Consider the following 19838-nt stretch of genomic DNA (forward strand, 5'->3'; position numbering starts at 1 on the left):
TAGCGATGTCTAAGGTAACTAAAGCGGCATATTTTTTATGTAGCCGAGCTAATTGAAGCCTACTTTCTAAGTCAACGTGGGCATGCCAAATTGAACAACCAGCCCTGAACCCAATTTGACATGGACTTAGAATAGACCTCATGGTAATAAGTTCATTAATTCGTATATTGATGATTCTCTCAACCAATTTCACTAAGTTTGATGTCAGTGCGATCGGCCTTATGTTATCGAACGTGTATGCATCATTTTCATTTTTTAGCAACAATACAATTTTGGCAAGTTTCCATTCTGGAGGTATCCATGCATTCCCCAAAGAGTAATTCACTAGTTCTAGCAAAAGATTAGGCGATTCCTGGAGTAAACATTTCAACATAGAGTTCGTAATCCCATCTGGTCCGGGAGCCGTCCTCGGTAAGCATAATACTGTCTGATTCAATTCAGCTAAAGAAACTTCTGGAAATTCATGCAAGTTTACCAGAACGGACTGAATAGCCGAAAAATTCGCAGTGAAGCGGCGTTCTAAACCTTGCGCTATGTCTTCTAGAGAGGTGTTCATTTCTACCGGCGTCAAGACACATGACTGCAACGTTAAAGGTGCTGGTAGTACTTTTCTTGTCCGAAGATAAGCGAACAAAGCACGCTTATTTTTTTATTTAGAAAGATAATCAAAATGTCTACTCTCGTATTCTTCTTTCGCGCGGTTCACTGTACGCTTAAATACGCCAGCAAGGAATTGATAGTCTTTCTGTTGGGCTCTGATTAAGAAGAAGTTTTTTCCAAGCGGCTTTTCGTCTTCTATAATCGCGCGTACACTCATCGTTCCACCAACGAGAGGAGGATTGTTTATTGGATGGAATAGAAAATTCAGAATTTTTCCTAGATCCCTCCAGCATTGAACCTATCGTAGATGCAATCTCCTTAGTACTGGCATTTCCAAGCTTGGAAATGGCAGAACGGAGGCAGGCTTGAAATTTGCTATGGTTGATGTATGTGCGTTTTGGCTGATCTAAAGTTATTGTTGGACAAGTAATGTCAAAAACTACAGGAAGATGGTCACTGTTAGTTGCCGAATCCAGAACAGCCCATGACAAAATCTTGATTGCATTGGAGCAAAACGTTAAATCCAATACTGAGCTAGTTTGACCTCGGACAAATGTTACATGACCTTTATTCAGACAGGAGAGGTTGTGATCAATAGTCCATTCCCACAGTCGCCTACCACAAGAATCTGTCCTTATACCCCAAGACAAATGGTGTGAATTAAAGTCTCCTGTGAGTACAATTTCCTTTCTACATGCTACCAAAACGCTGTCAAGATAACGCGTGCTTTGCACACCGGAGGGGAAGTAACAATTTACGATTGAAAAAGGGTGGTATCCGGGGAGACACAAGTCTAATGCTAATAATTCGCAATCGAAGTCTAACATTCTGAAAGAAATTTTCGCCCTATGGCATAATTTACTCCGGGTTTATTGCAGGGAGACATTTTTTATTTTTTTTATCGTTGTGTCTAGCCCACAGCCTGACCGAAAATTTCATAAAACGGAAAGAGAAGCGCGAAAAGGGAAAAAAGTGATTTGAAAGAAGCTGTACAAACTTCGGTGCCTGGTTCGTCGCGCGGCAATGTCCGAAATATAATCTTTATTTTCACAAAGAACACATCAAATAAAAAAAGCTTAACGTGCAACTTGCCGTGTTTATCGTTAACGCCGGCAGTGTAAGAGTACAACAGCCATATGCAGAGATTTCGTCAACCGTATCGCGGCAAGACAGCGTGTTGAAATCCGTTCCGTTGGTTTCGGATAGCACCGACGCACGCGGCACGCAGGCTACGTGCTTATTGAGACAGAGGAGTCGCGCCTTCTGCTTCGCATTCACATGTAAACAAGAGAAGAAAATTTGCCTAGTCAATATGGCCGACTTCCGGCTTCATCGCGGCTTCACAACGAGTGACGTAAGGCTTCTCCTTACCTTTCTTTCCTCCTCCTCCGTGTTCCTAAAATATATATTGAGCACGGGTGAAGGAAAAAGGTAAGGGGAGGCCCTGACGTCACTCGTTGTGAAGCCGAGATGAAGCCGGAAGTCGGCCATACTGACTAGGTAAATTCTCCTCGCTTATTTACATCCGAATGTAAAGCAGAAGGCACGACTCTCTCTCTCCAGCTTGGAAAGCACGTGGGCTGCGCAGCGCGTGTGTCGTGACGATCCGAAACTAATGGAACTGGGCTAATAACTCTGAGCCAGCGGGACACCTTCAGCGAAATCGCTTCGTCCGAGTAATAACAGGGAGTAACAGCTCGCCGATAACGAAGCAACTTCGAGAGAACGCGCGCTAGATGCACTGACAACGGCGAGTGCTTTCACGTCATTAATTCAGCAACTGTACAGACAACACGATCGGTCGTGCGCCTTCTACGGTTGCATTCCGTCACGCGGCCGACGCAGCGTCCTGCCACTGTGTCCCGTGTTCCGCGTGAAACTCACCGGCGTCAGCATTCTGCGACCGTGGTGACTTTGAGCACGGTGCTAGTGAAAGTTGAACGTGGTTGCTGTTACGTTGAGATTGCATGCAATGCTGGTGGAGAGTGTACCAAGCGGAACAGAAAAGGCGTTTCAATACGCACATGCAAGTTGTTACTGTACATACACAACACGAAACTACGTATGTACACATGGTCCTCACGGCGTCTTGCTGGGCTCAACAGCGTCGTCCGTTGTCACAAGCAGGAGCACTGCTGAACCGTCACTGACCTGCAAGGCGTTCGTCGTCATTCAGCTTCGTCATGGTGCCCAACGCAATTCCGCTGAACACTAACTGCTTCATCCACGTCATCCGCCGCACGACACATGGATATGCACTTGTTCTACGCACTGTTGAAACCCCGTGATGGACAAAGGGATTTGTAAACGTTGCTAAGAGTAATGTAACAGCCAGGAGATCACTGCGTAACCAATAACGCGGCGCAGAGCACAGATATTGTCCGCCACGGCTCAGCACGAGACCTGGAGAGGCACACATTCCTTCACCAGCCGCGGCCGCTCACTGCTAGACCACAAACAGGGCCGGCAGACCCTAGTGTCTGCTGAACCTCGGACCACTGCAGGCGCAGTCAGGTCCGAAAGTTCAGTGAATGTGCCTGCCCAGCAGGCACCATCCACCACCTCACACGAGGTGATGGATACAAATCCCACTCCTCCGGCGCCTCAGACGCCGAAGGATAGGCGCAACTCCTTGGAGCGCGCCAAAAAAGAAAAACCTCGAATCACAGGGCCCTCAAAAGGCCCTGTAAACTAACGCAACACCTCTGTATGCACAGCACCACACTAAATTAAAATGACACAAATACTACAGTGGAACGTCAGAGGACTGTTGAGAAACCTCGACGATATCCAGGAACTTTTACACAAACATACACCTAAAGTGCTGTGCGTACAAGAGACACACCTGAAACCGAAACACACCAACTTTTTACGTCACTACATTATCTTTCGGAAAGACCGGAATGATGCCATTGTGCCATCCGGTGGTGTTGCCATTATAGTCAATCAAGGGATTGCATGCACACACCTAACATTACAAACATCCCTTGAGGCGGTGGCTGTTCGAGCAGTTCTATTGAATAAGCTCGTCACCATCTGCTCTCTATACATACCTCCACAACACCGTCTCGAAAAGCATGAATTCGAGTCCCTCATAGACGAACTTCCAGAACCTTATATTCTTCTGGGAGATTTCAATGCACATAGCAATCTGTGGGGTGACTCTCGCTGCGATGCTCGAGGTCGCCTGATTGAACAGCTTCTTTTTTCTTGCGCTGCATGCCTTCTGAATCGGAAAGCGCCAACATACTACAACATTGCTAACAATACGTACTCAGCAATAGACCTCAGCATAATATCCCCATCACTCCTGCCTCTACTTAAATGGGAAGTTATTAATGATCCATATGGTAGTGACCATTTTCCTATCGTTATCAGCTCATCAATAACAAATACATGTCCTGCACAAGTTCCCAAATGGCTCACCGACAAAGCTGATTGGGGAAAGTTTCAAAAAATGACTTTATTATCTTGGACTGACATGGCGGCATTGAGCATAGAGGATGCTGTATGCTACTTTACAGCTTTCTTGGTTGATGCAGCAGCAAAATGTATTCCCCAAACATGTGGACCGTCAAGCAAACGACGAGTCCCATGGTGGAATAATGAGTGCCGTGATGCTCGAAAAAAACAAAATAAGGCATGGAGGTTGCTTAGAGACTCGCCCACAGCCGAGAATCTTGTAAACTTTAAGAACGTCAAGTCACAAGCAAGGAGGACGCGCCGACAGGCGAGAAGAGAAAGTTGGCACAAATTCGTATCGGGCATTAACTCATACACAGATGAGTCGAGAGTCTGGAGCATGGTTGGTAAGGTGGCAGGACGAGAAGCACATTCGCTTCCTCTAGTGAACACACAAGGGGAGAGTTTGGAAGACCAGGCAAACACTCTCGGAGCGCACTTTGAACAGGTCTTCAGCTCAACACACTATAGTGAAGCGTTCCGACGATACAAAACCGCAATAGAAAAACAGAGATTAGAGCGCAAGCCCAGAACACATGAGGCATACAACGAACCTTTCTGCTTTGCTGAACTGCAGGCCTCACTTGCCTGCTGCAATAAATCTGCCCCAGGCCCGGACCGTGTGGCATATGAAATGTTGAAACACCTGCCCACTGAAACCCAGAAAGCTCTCCTCTCTCTCTATAATGCGATATGGTCTTCTGGCGAGCTACCCTCAGCCTGGAAGGAAGCTATCCTTATACCAATTTAAAACAAGGCATTGACCCGGCCTCAGTTTCCAGCTACAGGCCAATAGCGTTAACCAGCTGTCTTTGCAAGGTCTTTGAGAAAATGATTAACAGGCGCCTGATGCCCTTCCTTGAAATTAAGGGCCTACTTGACCTATACCAGTGTGGGTTTCGAGAGGCTCGGTCCACCACTGACCACCTTGTCCGTATCGAGGCACAAATTCGCGACGCTTTTGTTCATAAGCAATTTTTTCTTTCTGTGTTTCTCGATATGGAAAAGGCATATGACACTGCATGGCGCTTCGGCATATTGCGAGACCTGTCACATTTAGGTGTGCGGGGTAGAATGCTGACAATTATCGAAAGCTACCTGTCCAACCGTACATTCCGTGTCCAAGTTGGCACTGTCTTATCTCTAGTATTTGTCCAAGAAACAGGAGTGCCACAAGGAGGTGTATTGAGCTGTACACTTTTCATAGTTAAAATGAATTCCTTTCACCTGTCTCTCCCACGAAATATTTTTTACTGCATATATGTCGATGATGTGCACATTGGTTACAAATCTTGCAACATCTCAATGTGCCGACGTCAAGTTCAACTAGGGTTGAACAAGGTATCTCAATGGGCAAACGAGAATAGTTTTATACTCAACGCGCAAAAGAGCACTTGTGTCTTGTTCAGCCGAAAGAGGGGCCTCCATCCTGACCCCGACATTGACCTGCATGGTCAACCTCTGTCAGTGAAGACCGAGCACAAGTTTCTCGGTCTCATATTAGACACTAAGCTAACTTTCATCCCACACATCAAGTATTTAAGGAACAGGTGCTTAAAAACAATGAACATTTTGAAAGTGTTGTCACACACTACATGGGGAAGTGACAGGAAGTGTTTAATTAACTTATATAAAAGCCTCGTACGCACACGCCTAGATTACGGTGCTATAGTCTATCAGTCGGCAACACCATCAGCCTTGAAAATTCTCGACCCTGTCCAACATCTAGGCATTCGCCTCTCTACGGGTGCTTTCCGCACCAGCCCTGTGGAGAGCCTGTACGTGGATTCGAATGAATGGTCGCTCCACCTACAAAGATGTTTCCTGTCCTTTTTGTACTTTTTGAAGGTGAAGGCAGACAAGAAACATTCTTCCCATTTCACAATTAATGATTTGTCTTGTTCTGGCTTGTTCGAGAACCGACCTTCCCCAGACAACGCTCCGACAACCTGAGGTTGTCCTGAGGATGACCTACACCGTACGAAAGTATGACCTGAGGAAGCCCTCAAATGAACCTCAAGTGGTCCTAAACCAGTCCGTTTGTCCGGCCTCAGATCGTCCTCAGGGCATCCAGAAAAGAGCACATTATGATGAGTCTAGTACTTTTTGAGGACGAAGCATACAAGACCTAGGCACTCATCAGACCTTACGAAAAGTTGCTCTAATTCTTCTTTTGGAGCGCTGAAATGACAACTGATCAATCAAAAGTGCCTGAACATGCACACTCTTTAAAGCACTGCCTGTGAGGTTTCAGTAACAATTTCTTCAAGTATAGCAATAAAAACAGCAATGCACAGAAAACATGTTTATTTTCAGGAATGAAACTTGGCAGTTTTCACTAGATGAGACTTCTTGCCCTGTGCCTTCAGAGGTCTTCATCCGATGGGCTTGACAACGCGACACTTTGAAGACATTCTGTAGTAATAGAAAGCAGCATATCTTGAAGCACAAGTGAATTTAGAGTATCAATAAGAATATTAAGACAATAACAGCATGCCAGATTTGAAAGCATAAAATGAAAATTATATTACCATAATGTGCAGGTACGAACTAGCCATTATATAATGGTGAAAATGATTTATATAGTTCATGCTTGCATACACATCAAAATTCGAGTAAGGCAAGAAAATTATTTAAACTATAACAGCAAAAGTATCATATGTTATGATAGCTTCAACAGCACAGATAATAAAACTCACCCTCATGGTGAGTGCGAGAAGTTCTTAAGCGCTGCTTCTGGAGCTTTTCCCCAGCATGCCGAAGCCACACTTTAATCACACACTCGATGTCATTTTTTTTTGTTTCCGGAAAATTTCGCCTCACGGCCTCTGAAAAAGTACAAAGTTCATAAAACAGGAATTACACAAACATAATACATTAATATAATGCTACATAGGTTGTTTGAAGAAGTACCTCTAGTCAGCATGATCGACATTTTGATAGGTGGGCACATCATCATTAAAGGTCCTTGCCATCCTTCCCCATGTTAATTTCAAGAGTACTGACATTGACACTATGTGTTGCATTACAAGAAGAACACCACGAAGAAGACATCATTGTAACTTTTTTGAAACCTAGCATGCAAAGAATGATGAGGCGCCTTTGACGAAAATACGTCCATGTATGAAAATGTTGACCAGCTTGTCTTAGGTACTTATTCCTGTTTAGAGATCCTCAGTGATCACTATGAGCTTCCATCTGTTAGTTTTCATCTGTACATAAGATTTCCACTACAGTTAAGAATGCCTAGTAGTGCTACCTGATAATAACTTCTGCAAGTAGTGAATGCTTGCGTATGTGTGCCATGCAAGTATACTAGTGTGCTTGAAGAAGCTGCAGGGTTTCTTACTGACAACAGATATTTCATGCTAAAAATTTTCCACGTTTAAGCACATAATTTTAATTAGCAAGCATCCTAAAAAATTTAATGCTTTCATGAAAAGATTGTTCTTTTGCTATTGACTTCAAATGAAAGATAATGTGGATAACAGACTTAGAAATGTCTGTACTCAAACACGGCTCTTGCAGCACATGGTGTTGTGAAACAAATTACTCACTGCAAATGACATCTGTGACACCTAGATCCACAAACTTCCTTTTGCCTTTTTGGCCTGCCCAGCTGAACTGCACAGCAACCTCAAGGCTTAGCAGAAGCTCCAGCATCCTCCTGGCTGCTGCCCCAAAAGTTGAGCCACCAAGGCCAGCAAGCTGCTGTATCTGTAAAGTTTTGAGGTCATTATTTTTTTTAGAAGAGTAGCTTAATGCAGTGACTAGAAAAAAAAATTATAGAAAAATATAATGAATGACGTACAAGCTTTAGCTTAATGTTGCCATCAGCAGCAAGTCTCCCCTCAAGACTTAGAAATTGGTCAATATCCTTGACCGGTGTCAAAACCACATCATCATTTGTCTCATCTTGAAGCCTCACTGTTGTGTTGAAAAGGTGCTGCTGCATGGCATCAACCTGTCGTCCCAGCTGCTCTAGCCTCATCAGGATAGTTTGCGAAATTCGCATGAGTTGACGCACGTATTCTGTAAAGACGTGTTCATGAAGTAATAGCGCTGAATTGCAACATATAAAATGGCAAAAGCTGAGATAACATTGAAAATGAGAAGTGCTACTAAACACAGCAAAACAAGCACACAGTTGTTTATGGCTTCTCTGCACATTATTGTCGGTTTTAGAAATTTGTGCCTACATGGCTTCAGTTATTTTGTTAGCATGCTCAGTGATGCCTTTTTAGGACCTGAATACGCATGCAGAGTTGACACTGAGATGAAGCACCTTCATTGCGTGCTGTGATTCAGTGTACCCATATATTTACAACCTAGTTTTCAACAAAAACTTGGAATAAGTTCAGAAAAATTGTTGAAAGTTAGGTTATTAAGTGAATTTGTGAAAAATAGAATAAGCAGAAACAGATACTTTAATGTTTTAAGCACTGAAACAATGTGTGACCAGACCATACATATAACAGTTGCCATAGTTTTTGCAGCAAAGTGATGCCACTATCACTTTCCCAACGAAAGCAAAAAAAAAATGTTTAAAATATAACTCTTCATTTATGGGGTAAAAGCGTGCTCATCGCCATCAAAGTGACACACAGTCCTCATTTCCACTGTGATCAAGAGGCATGTTCTCTACACTAAATAGGCGACAACAGTTGTTTATGAATTAAAAGTATTAATTGTGGCACCTTCGCTTCAATTTTTCTGAGACATCAGGTATTTACACTTGATAAAGCAACTACAGTTAGTACATTGTTCCGAAATTGCAAATAAGCAATTATGCTGCTTACGACTGGCACAGCTATAAGACAAAACGTTTTGCTTAGCACTTGCAAAGATTTTAATCTAAAGAGAAAAAAAACTGTATTCCCTAGACAATAAATACAAAGATTGTCTTCACCTCTGAAGTGGCACCCGGGTAAGAAAGCTTTAATGTTACTTACCAGGAGGTGAGCTTCTATTGCTAGAGGGGAAGCCTAATGAAGACCCATGGGTATTATTGTGTGCAGTCCCTACAGAAGCATAGATGAAGGTTTTAAGATGCACTTCTAAAAACTAGCTCTGAACATTTCATCGAAAGTATTCTTACATGAAGGGCCTTGCTGACTACTGTTATGTTGCTGCAACACTTGCCTTTCAAGGTTGTCTGCATGCTCTGTAAGTGACAGTTCCTACAAGTGACAGTTGCCATTGTTTTTGCTACAAAGTGATGCCACTGTCATTTCTGTCTACTGAAAAAAAAATATTTTTTTTTTGATTATGGGGTAAAAGCGTGCTCATTGCCATCGAAGTGACACGCAGTTTTCTCATTTCCACTGCGATCAAGAGGCATGTTCTGTACACCAAAAAGGTGATAACAGTTGTTTATGTATTAAAGCTTTAATTACTGGCACCTTAGCTTCAATTTTTCTGAGACAACAGGCATTTACACTTGATAAAGCAACTACATTTGGTACATTGTTCCGAAATTGCAAATAAGCACCCTATGTTGTTTACCACTGGTGCAGCTATCAGACGAAACGTGTTGCTTAGCACTTGCAAACCTTTATAACGTACAGGCAAAAACACTTTGTATTCCCCAAACAATGAATATAAAGGTAGTCTGCATCACAATAGGTGCCGATCTAAGGAAGCTCTAATGTTACTTACCAAAAGGTATGCTTCTAGTGCTAGGGGAATTGGAAGGTGTGTGTCTACTGGTAGGAGAATTCCTGATGACATTTTGCCCCTCATTATATCCTGCTCTCTGAGCAGGCATAGATGATGTTGAGGGAAAGCCTAAGCCAGGCTCGTGGCAATTATTGGGTGCAGTCCCTGCAGAAGCATAGATGAGCCTTTTAAGCTGCACAATTCTAAAAACAGCCCCTGAGCATTTTATCAAAAATACCGTCTTACATGAAGCCCCTTGCTGACTGCTGTAATGCTGCTGAAATGGTGGCCCTTCAAGATTGTCTGCATAAAAAAGAAAAGGGACAAGAATCAGAGTGATGGGACAGTTATTTTGGCCAGTTACGCGAAGCTCCCACCATCTTTCCATCAACACTTGCTGCAAAGCTTTAGTTGCAAAGTGATGCAAAGCTTTAGTTGTTCCAGAGTTTAGAAGGCTGGAACTACATTTACACTTGACACACCAACTACAGTTAGTAAGTTGCTCCAAAACTGAAAAGAAGCATCCATGCCATTTAGCTCTACCATAGCTTTAGACTAAACATATTGCTTAGCATATGGAAAACTTGGTGCCTAAAGTAAAATAACAACTTGCATACATAACACACAATAAATATGAAGGTAGACTTCACACGTAAAGTGACACCCATGGAAGGCAGCTTTTGTATCACTTACCCAGAGGTCTGCAGTTGTTGCTGTATGAACCTCTGTAAACATTTTGACCCTCAGGTGATGCCATTCTCGGTGAAGGGGCTCTTTGTGATGGCCTAATGCCTGCTGGTGAACTGGAGTCGAACGCAGGCACTTCACTGATATTGGATCTAGTCACTGCAGAAACATAAGTGAAGCTTTGAAATGTAATTCTACACATGCACTTTGAGCTGTTCATCAAACATAGTCTTACATAAAGCCCCTTCCTGGCCTGTGGTGCGATGCTGCTGCAGTGGTTGCCGCCCTGCCTTGTCTGCATACCCTGTTAGAAAACAGAGGCAAGAAAAAATCAGCGGGTAATGGGACAGTAGAATAGTCATGTGAAGATTAGACAAATTTTCCATTGTTTCTTCATGGCTCCTGAAAACCTGCAAACCTTGCATGAAATCAGCTCCGTCTACAACATAATCAAAGTTACAAATCTGTGCAGTGAGAATGATATAAAAAATGAATTTCAAGCGCTAGCATCACTCTGTCGTGGAATACTCAACACCAAGCAAAGGGCAAGTGTCCAAATTCGATACGACCCTGGGTATTTCTCTTCTCAGTTTTAATTTTTTGTGTCTATCAGTTACTTTTTCATGTCCATCAGGCCACTGATGGCCATGGCGACCCCACTCAATGCAAGAACGGGTGTTCAAGAGCTGCTCTAAAACTGATGTGCATGGTTTACGTACAATATCCCCTTTGGCAAAAACTCTTGGTTGGAAGCGAGTACTTAAATGCGTGCTGACATTCTCAGTTATCGCAGGTCAGAAGCATGTCATATGCTATTTGACATGACATTTTGGAAAGGAAAATGAAAAGTAAATAGAGGTTAACATGGAGTTATTAACCAGTTTGCCACCCTGCATAGGGGTGTAGAAAAAGGGGTTGTAAAGAGGAGAGATAAATAAAATAGCAAGAAAAAAAAACAGGATTTTATCCCAGAAGCATATCACCTTCATGTTCCAATGACCGTGGCTGGGTGGGCAGTGGCCGATTCTCTAAATTTCTTGGTCGCTTGTGTTTTCTCCCTAAGAAAGCAAGCCAGAATCAGCATTTCACAGCCCTAAAGCCAGATAACCCAGTGTTACTTTTGGCGGTAGATAACAGAAAACAGTGTGAGCAATTCCGTGGGGCTATCATTGTAAAATAGGCATTGCAGGATGTAAAAAGATTCAATACTATTAAAAAACATAAGTACAAGCAGTTCACTTTACGTAAAGTTCAAAAATGGTGTTATACGTCTTATCATTGAAGCTGGAGGTGATGGTGCCCCTTCATCATCTTCAGACTCATAGGATCTCTTATTTTTTTTTCTTCTGCCTTTCCCAAGTTCTGCCTCGCCGTCCAAGTTGGATCCATTTTCTACCCTTGGCAGATTTGCCCGTGCTTCGGCATATGTATCTGCAGAAAGAAGGGCAACAACTACTAATTAAATGATAAGCATGATCATTTCTCAGATCTGTCACACATAACAAGTAGAACTCCAATTCCTTTGCATAAGTCATTACCAAGCAGGTACTAAGAGTCACCCATGATATTAAAATGGATCATTTAAATTTTGCTGCAATGACAGCTGACATGCAAGTATTCACAAAATATGAGATACTTGATTTCGCATAATTGTTCTTTTTTTCCTGATATTCTCGAAGCTATCTTCTGATATTCTTCGAAGCCATCTTCTGATATCTTTTCCTGATATTCTCGAACCCATCTAAACTTTTAAGAAGTTACTTTGATCTAAAGTGGCAATTAGAGTTACAATGCTGAAATTGCAGTTTATTACATACCTTTTACTTCATTGCTGACCAAATCGCTGAAAAACGTGCAGTAAAACAGCATAAATAAGGAATAATTTACCAAATTCTCGGACAACAGTGCAAGGCACTTCTATCCAGTCAGCCCCTGGAGTCGCTTTCGCCTTCAACAAACTATGTACATATTTAGTTTGTCGAGGCCACAGGCAGCCGTCGCCTTTCAGCCAACTTTTGAGGATGATCCCAGATGTATCATCCTCTTCTGGGAAGAGAACGACAACGTATTGACCTTGCAAAAGAAAGAGAAGCCAAATTCAAATTCTGTATACATTCTGACACAGTTGTGAAAGTTTATTACATGTGCACTGTAGCATGCAAAAGAGGGAAAACAATGCTTTTCCTTTTCAAATACACTTTCAGGCATTTCTGTGAGATGTTCTTCAGAGGCCAATACCGCAGACTAGAAGGCTGAGACACTGAGTAAATTCCCAGTATGGAGGAAGGGCATGGCAGAGAATAAAAATCTTCACACTTGAGGAACTTCCTTCCAATTATGCATGGCTCACCGCACGGGAGATGAGCAAAATTGTCAATAACGACGATTGACCCATCACTTAGCCTACAGCACCCATTTCTCTTTTCAGCTCTAAGAATGACATTGCCAGGCAATGTTACTTTTTTAAACTCGGGGCCTCGGCATGGAGCAACAAGTGGCCCGTCAGCATGCTCTGCAGCAAATACGACATGGCTTTCAGTTTTCTTATGCCTCAGAGGACGGTGTGCCTGCTCAGCAAGCCTGTTGCAAAGTTGCTCCAAGGGAAGGTCTGGCTTTCTCAGCATTCTCTTTAACGAGGACATATGGTTTTCAAATGGGAAGGCACTCCATGAGTCCAAGGGGCCAAGGTGTGTAACATCATCTGCCAAATGACACAGGCCATGCACATTGTGTGAAACATGCTCTTTGCCATAAATGCTTATGAATGTCCGGATAAAAAACTTGAGCATGTTTCCGGCATACTCTATCTCACTTGCAGGTGCAGCTGGTGTGGAAAGAACAGAGATCCCCACATGTAAAGCTAAGAAGTTCTTGTACATGTGTGCAGGAATCAGTGATGACAAAACAACGGGTCCTCCATATAAAAGAAAAAAGCGAAACTCAGTCGCTTTCCACCGATCAAGTTCAGCAATGCTCCTCGGCTTTCGGCTAAAATCACATGGAACACACCGTGCAATTTGAGAATTTTTTTCCGACATCTCAAGACGCACTTTGCTTCCAAGTCTGGTCACTTTTGGGCCACGTACCCACAGTGTCAAGAGCTTGTTCATGACACCCAAGCACACAAGGTGCATGTAATCTAATGGTATATCTTTCACTAGGTCAAAAGGAAGTTCCTCAAGAATACTTTCGCCTGTGTGATGCTCCTCCTGGACTTTTAAGCGAAAGCTGTCATCTGTTCGCTTGCGAGCATTGACGTTTGGGAAGCACACCCTGCCCTCACAGTAGACACCTTTTACGTCACATTTGGTGCAGCTGTAATAGCCTGTGTGGCTTCTGACATATAATACAAATGCCTTTGCTGGTGCATCACATATGAGGGCATACAAGCTAACAGGAATTGCAGTTTCTCCAATGGTAATCCCTGTTGTGATAGCAGCATTTATGTCACAAACAAATGGTCGCAAAAAATCATTCGCGTTGTTGGGCTTGCTGCTTCCGAAAAAAACACCCACTATAAATGGTGCTTTGTCCTCCAAATTACTTATGCGTCCCAGTATGCACCAAAATTGGCCCCGTGAACTTTTTGAAACCGGCAGACCGTCAATGTTGAAGCTAAGCTTCAAAATTCTTGGTAGTTCTGCACAATCTTGCAGCACTCGCTGTAGGCCTGCACTGAGGCCGAAATGATGGTATTTCCCGCCGGCCAGCTGCAACACTTCCAGGCACTTCTTGGGCGTCTGTAACAATGCCCTTGCAGTTGAAGGGAGCGCGCTGAAGCATTCGTGGGACTGTAGTACTCTCAAGAGCGATGTAACTGAAGTGTGCGATGCGCGAGATTGTAAGGCCCACGCTTGCAGTCTCTCACGAAAGGCCAGCAAGCTGTCCACACTGCCGCGTTCACAAACTTGCTCTTCGTTACTCCCAGTCGGTGCCAATTCGAAAGAATCCCTCTGCCTCACCTGCGAGGTCGCCGAAGTCGAAGCCGCAGCGCTGCTGTCATGGAAGGCACGCCGTTCGAAGTCTGTGTGATCGTGAGGCACAGAAACACTGCAGCCGCTGGGGTAGCACGCGTCGCCAGAAATCAAAACGTGTCCTTGGGGCACATCCGTTTCTGGAACGATCGAGGAGTGTGCCGAAGGCCGTTCTCTGTCATGAACACAAAGGCGACGATGGCCGTCTTCGAGGTCGACCGCACAAGCCTCGGAGGGCAAGTCGCTCTCTCTTTCGGCGTTGCGGGAATCTCGGTCAACGTACCGCGTGTCATTTATGACATCGGCCTCACTGTCAATAAGCTGAAAACTAGCATTGACGCGCCGATTAATTTCACGCCGAAATTTGCGATCCGCGCTCTCAGCCATCTTGAACAGCACAGAGCACAGTAGAATGGTGGCTAGACCAAAGAACACCCACCACCAGAACACGTTGTTAGGCTAGTCAGTTGGTTTGTACATACATACATGAATAAGCAGTAAAGATATACAGCGCGAGGCTGAAAATCAACTGTCCTCTCTTTTTTTATTTATTTACCTTTGCGGCTTACAACTTCAATATGAAAATTTAACAGAAGACACTCACCTGGCATGCTTACGATTCTTTGAGGGCTTCTGCGAGAAGCTTCCTCTATGGCGAGAAGTGTTGTATTGGAATGTTGACTCGACCAATGACTCGACTTGACTTACTGCAGGCCCATAATGATGATGATGATAGTTGCGTCACTTTAAAATGGGTAAACAGTGTCGTAGACATCCAGATTTAAAAGCACCTTGACTGCGCATGGTGACCGCATTAAGGTACTGCTTTTTTTTTGTTAGCACCACCACAACTTCAGTCGCCCATTCGTTTTCCCACAGCGTTCTAGTTCCAATGCTGCTCTATTCACGATAACCTAGGCCAGCCCAGTCGTCAGCATGGTCAGTTGTCGTCTGCTCGATGGGACCGTGCGGCATTGCAACACTGGACACTCGAGAATAACGTGCTCGCTATTCACAGTTTTCACGCCTGCATTCATTTTGGAGCCGACACCGTTTATACTCGCACCAAACTTGGTCTGCCGCACGTGCGTTCATTGGGGAAACGGGTCAGACCACAGTCAGTGCGATATAATTCCGTATGCACGTCGGCGGTAGATCACGACCAACGAAAACGTGCAGGCAGAAAGTTTGGCCTACGATCACTTACAAAGTAAATAAATAAATAATAAATAAAAGAACACGTCTTTCTCGTGTTGGCTTGAAGTGCTTCCTCGTGTAACTATCTCATTTTAATGATCGAGAAGTACTTTACTATTATGACTCGAAAGTAGGCATACGAAATCCCGTGGACTTATTCGTTAACAGCCAGAAAATTAACCAAACACGAATTGCGAAAGCTGCATGCACCTACGAAACATGCATATCCTCAAAACGTCCTCGAGCAGACGATATCAGGACAATTCTTCGTCCTTAAAAAGGTCTCAAAGGGGCATTTTGGGGATAATCCTGCAAGTGTCGACTAGAGGACCAAATGAGGACGTCCTGAAACTGCCGAGGACGTTTGTACCATATGAGGACGACCTCAGGTCGTCGAGTGTTGTCTGGGTCGTTTAGGCAGCCCTACGCGCTGCGTGTAAGGAGCTTGGCCGAAGGAACAGGTGTGCCTCTTCTTGAACCCAGTTTGATGGCTCCTGCAACATATCTGCCACCGTGGCAGTGGCAGCTTATAGACTGTGATGTTTCTTTTGTTGATGTCACAAAGCACGCACCCCTTGCACGCATACATACATACTTTTTAGAACTACAACATAAATACACATGCCCTGAGTTCTTTACTGATGCGTCAAAGTCAAACACTTCTGTGTCATATGCAGCAATAGGCCAATCCTTTTTTGAGGCCGGCGTTCTTCATCCTAATGCAAGCATTTTCACAGGAGAAGCTTACGCAATACTGGCGGTCGTAAAACACATTAAACAGATAAAATTACAAAAGGCGGTAATATACACAGATTCCCTAAGCGTGGTCAAAGCCCTGAAAACTCCTAAAAAACACAAGAACCCCGTGCTGGTTTCACTCTACTCACTTCTGTGCACACTCTACGCATCAAAACAGCATGTCGTTGTCTGCTGGGTTCCAGGGCACCGTGAAATACAAGGGAACGTTTTGGCCGACAATCTGGCTGCTTGCGCCAATGTCACTACTGCCAATGCACCAACACCAGTCCCTGCACTTGACTTAAAACCTTTTATGAAACGAAAGCTCAGGGGGTATTGGCAGAGCATGTGGGATAAACAAACAGATAATAAACTCCATGCTATTAAGCCGCAACTAGATTATTGGCCGCCACTATCAAAATCACGACACACGGAAGTAATACTAACAAGGCTTAGGACTGGACACACATTCTACACATTCATTTCTTCTGTCTACCAGTGATCCACCATATTGTGAGAGATGTGGAGAGCCCCTTACGGTTCTCCACATTCTCGTCCAGTGCAATGAGCTAGATGCTCTAAGAAAAAAGCACTTTTTACTGCCCTACCGACAGCAGCTCCCTCTACACCCTGGGATGCTCATCGGTAGGGATCCGCTTTTTAAACTGCAAACACTTTTTACATTTTTAAAAGAAGTGCAAAGCTTTCACCCGATATTTCGAGGTCATCCGTAGCACGACCTCTATAGAGTGGTCGTGGCTGCGGTGACTATATCTTCATCATGGTTTTATTATCCTGACATTTTGCCATCAGCTATCACCACACATATGTCACGCCACTGTCATGATTTTATTACTTTCATGTTTTAACCCGCGTTAGAGCGAGGAATTTTAAGGCCCCTTTACAGCCACGCACCATATCATTGTTCATATCTGTAGTCAATTGAAATGGCGCTCTTTGGCCATCAATTGGCCCTTGCGCCACTATAAAACTACTCATCATCATCACTGCTAGACCAGCTCCACTGCGCAACACGTAACCATAACAACGCCGCCATTGTGCCTAGTGAATATGGCCGCCATGATGTCATTTCCGCCACATTTTTTACGCCCTGCGCCGGCTGGGCATGCCCTCTCCTTACCTTTTTCCTTCCTCCGTGCAGTGTACGGTGAAATTGTCTGCATTGAAGGGCATAGAGTTTCCCAAAATTAACTAGAGGACACTTTTGCGCTGCGATCGTTCAGCGACCATGGGAATGATGGGTAGTACACACATTTGCCTAGTCTTCGTACTTGCGGGCGAAAAATCATACTTGCGGCTTCGTTTAGTGCTGTGTTTCAGTTTTGTTTTTAAAGAAAAAAACGAACCCTTTTCAACTTAGTGACTTGATTCGAAACGGTAAACCTAAAAGAATAAGATTGTGAAGCGCAAACGGTGAACATTTGCTATTTTATGTTTTCATAAAAAACCAGCTCCAAGCCACACGGACACACACGGAGCCAGAAGCAGGCCAGAAGTACGGAAATTAGACAAATGCACTGCCGGCCGAAAGCATGTGTAGATTCGCCTAGTCGAAAATCATGCTTTCCGCGCTGTTCACGCATCGCGATAGTAGGCCGTTGGAGTTGTATACTAAACATGCGCGATGCGTGCATCCACGCGCGAGTCGTAATACGTATATTCTATTATTGACATGCGGCCTGTGAAAGAGTACGGCAATAATTTTGTGCCTCATACTACAGGCATACTGCATGCAAATCGCTGCTGTAAAGTAACACTGCTGGACTCGCGCTTGAATAAACGCAATAAGTATACTTATTGTACACTTCACTGCGCTCGTAGTTTTTCCTGCTGATTGCGATTATATTCTTAGGCGGCGGAGCTCGCCGTTTCTCGTTGTGCACGGAAATCTGTGCAATTGCAAAACACCGCACCGGCACGATTCCCGCGATGCGCTGTGAGCCTCACAGGCAGTGCTCAGCAATCTCTTCCTCTTCGTTGGTTGTTGTCGCATCAGATGACAGCGGAGTGGTAACCAGATGACGTTTTATAAGCGGGCGCAGCGTGAACGGGCGCTTTTTCACATTTTTTTAACTCTCAGAGTCAGTGCATTATATGCAAGCGAGGCGCGCCTTGGCAGTTCCAGACAAATTATGGCGTTTCTGGGAGCGAGGGTATACCGCACTTCAGTGTATACCGTCGAAGGCTTTTGGGTGCGAGATAGGCGTGCTCTCGTCTATAGCCGCTTAAAACCGACTTGACTTGGCTTGAAGTGTACTAATAGGTGGCATCAAAAACGTTTAGCTTAAAGGCATGAAAGCTGAAAGGCATGATTTGATCATTTGCAACAGTACTGAGAAGTGTGAAGGGCAAATAACATGGTAGGTAGGAAGGCTGCAGTCGACAATAGATTATGCACTGATGTCACATAGGATGTATGATAAGCTCAGGGGAATGCACATAGATGAAGGTGGCTCCAGAAGTCTGGGTAGTGATCACAAACGTATTAAGCTAAGTTTTGGAAGAGCAGTGAAAGTGGGAAGGAGACAAAATGAGCAACTACAGGAAAAATTTTATTCAAAGAAGAAAGAAATAGCTACTAAACAAATTGAGAAGTAATCAATGAGGATAATAAAACAGTATGGACATACACGAATCTAATTAGACTGTTCGAGCTAGAGCTTGCTAAGGCACGTGACAAGTCGCCCCAAAAAAGAAGACACAAACCCAAGAGTTGATTGATTTGTGGGGTTTAATGTCCCAGAACCACCATATGATTATGAGAGACGCCTTAGTGGAGGGCTCCGGAAATTTCGACCACCTGGGGTTCTTTAACGTGCGCCCAAATCTGAGCACACGGACCTACAACATTTCCGCCTCCATCGAACATGCAGCCGCCGCAGCCAGGAAACCCAAGAGTTGGTGGGATCAGTAAGTCAAGAAAGCTATAGCAAAACGTCTCAGAAGCCTCTAGGGAACACAGACATGCTAAGCAGCGGGGTGAACCGACAGATGATGTTGACAGAAAATAGGACATCTTTCTAAGCTGTAGAAGGGAAGCATCCCTTCTGATCAATAAAAAGATTAGAAGAAAGGGGGCTCAGAGGCTGGCAGAAGTACATAAAAAGGATAGAAAGACAGCTGCGAAATTTCGGATCCATCTAAAGTCCCTAAGAAATGAGACAAGCCTAGAACAGAGGTTTACAACTACAGCTCAAAGTGCTAGGCTAGAAGGGGGCGAAGCTATTGAATATATAAGAACAAGGGTAACAGAAAAATTTCAACAAAGTGCATTATGTACCACAATACATCTAGAAGTAGCAGGGAGAAAAGAACCTCAACTTTCAAGCACAAGTATAATCAAAAAGTGAACACAATAGCAATTGTGTTATAAATGTGACCTTTATTGATTCAGCATTTGGACAGATTCACATTATGTGCCACCAAGTGGTTTCAGGGGTGCTTGCTTGCAAGAAAGTGCCCAAGTTCTATTGACATGTCTATGTAAAAAAAGAGATTGTG

The 19838-nt window shown here is 44.0% G+C and overlaps 1 protein-coding gene across 4 annotated transcripts; it reads right to left on the bottom strand.

Annotated features, from left to right (window-relative positions):
- Positions 1-6352: 6352 nt before the first annotated feature.
- On the bottom strand, positions 6353-15132 carry LOC119179517 (uncharacterized). Of its 4 annotated transcripts, XM_037430608.2 has the most exons (14): positions 14986-15132; positions 12295-12480; positions 11677-11838; positions 11391-11465; positions 10643-10711; positions 10414-10566; positions 9967-10023; positions 9721-9885; positions 9161-9226; positions 9015-9083; positions 7874-8094; positions 7620-7779; positions 6762-6890; positions 6353-6477 (listed from the first exon to the last, which is right to left on the bottom strand). In XM_037430608.2, the coding sequence occupies exons 1-14, from the start codon at positions 14990-14992 to the stop codon at positions 6428-6430; spliced, it is 1569 nt and encodes a 522-aa protein (XP_037286505.2). In that variant the 5' UTR covers positions 14993-15132; the 3' UTR covers positions 6353-6427. The 4 variants fall into 4 exon arrangements, with proteins under 4 accessions (XP_037286505.2, XP_037286506.2, XP_037286507.2 ...); XM_037430609.2 differs by lacking the exon at positions 9161-9226; XM_037430610.2 differs by lacking the exons at positions 9015-9083; positions 9161-9226.
- Positions 15133-19838: the final 4706 nt, after the last annotated feature.

The sequence above is a fragment of the Rhipicephalus microplus genome, chromosome X (assembly GCF_043290135.1).
Source record: "Rhipicephalus microplus isolate Deutch F79 chromosome X, USDA_Rmic, whole genome shotgun sequence".
Taxonomy (NCBI): Eukaryota; Metazoa; Arthropoda; class Arachnida; order Ixodida; family Ixodidae; genus Rhipicephalus; species Rhipicephalus microplus.

What these genes read in the sequence shown, in the direction of transcription:
- LOC119179517 (XM_037430608.2), bottom strand. An exon ending in ACGGTCATTGGAACATGAAG is followed by an intron (nt 10,712 to 11,390) that starts GTGATATGCTTC and finishes GTTTTCTAACAG; the next exon opens with GGTATGCAGACAAGGCAGGG. An exon ending in TTCTCGCACTCACCATGAGG is followed by an intron (nt 6,478 to 6,761) that starts GTGAGTTTTATT and finishes CTATTACTACAG; the next exon opens with AATGTCTTCAAAGTGTCGCG.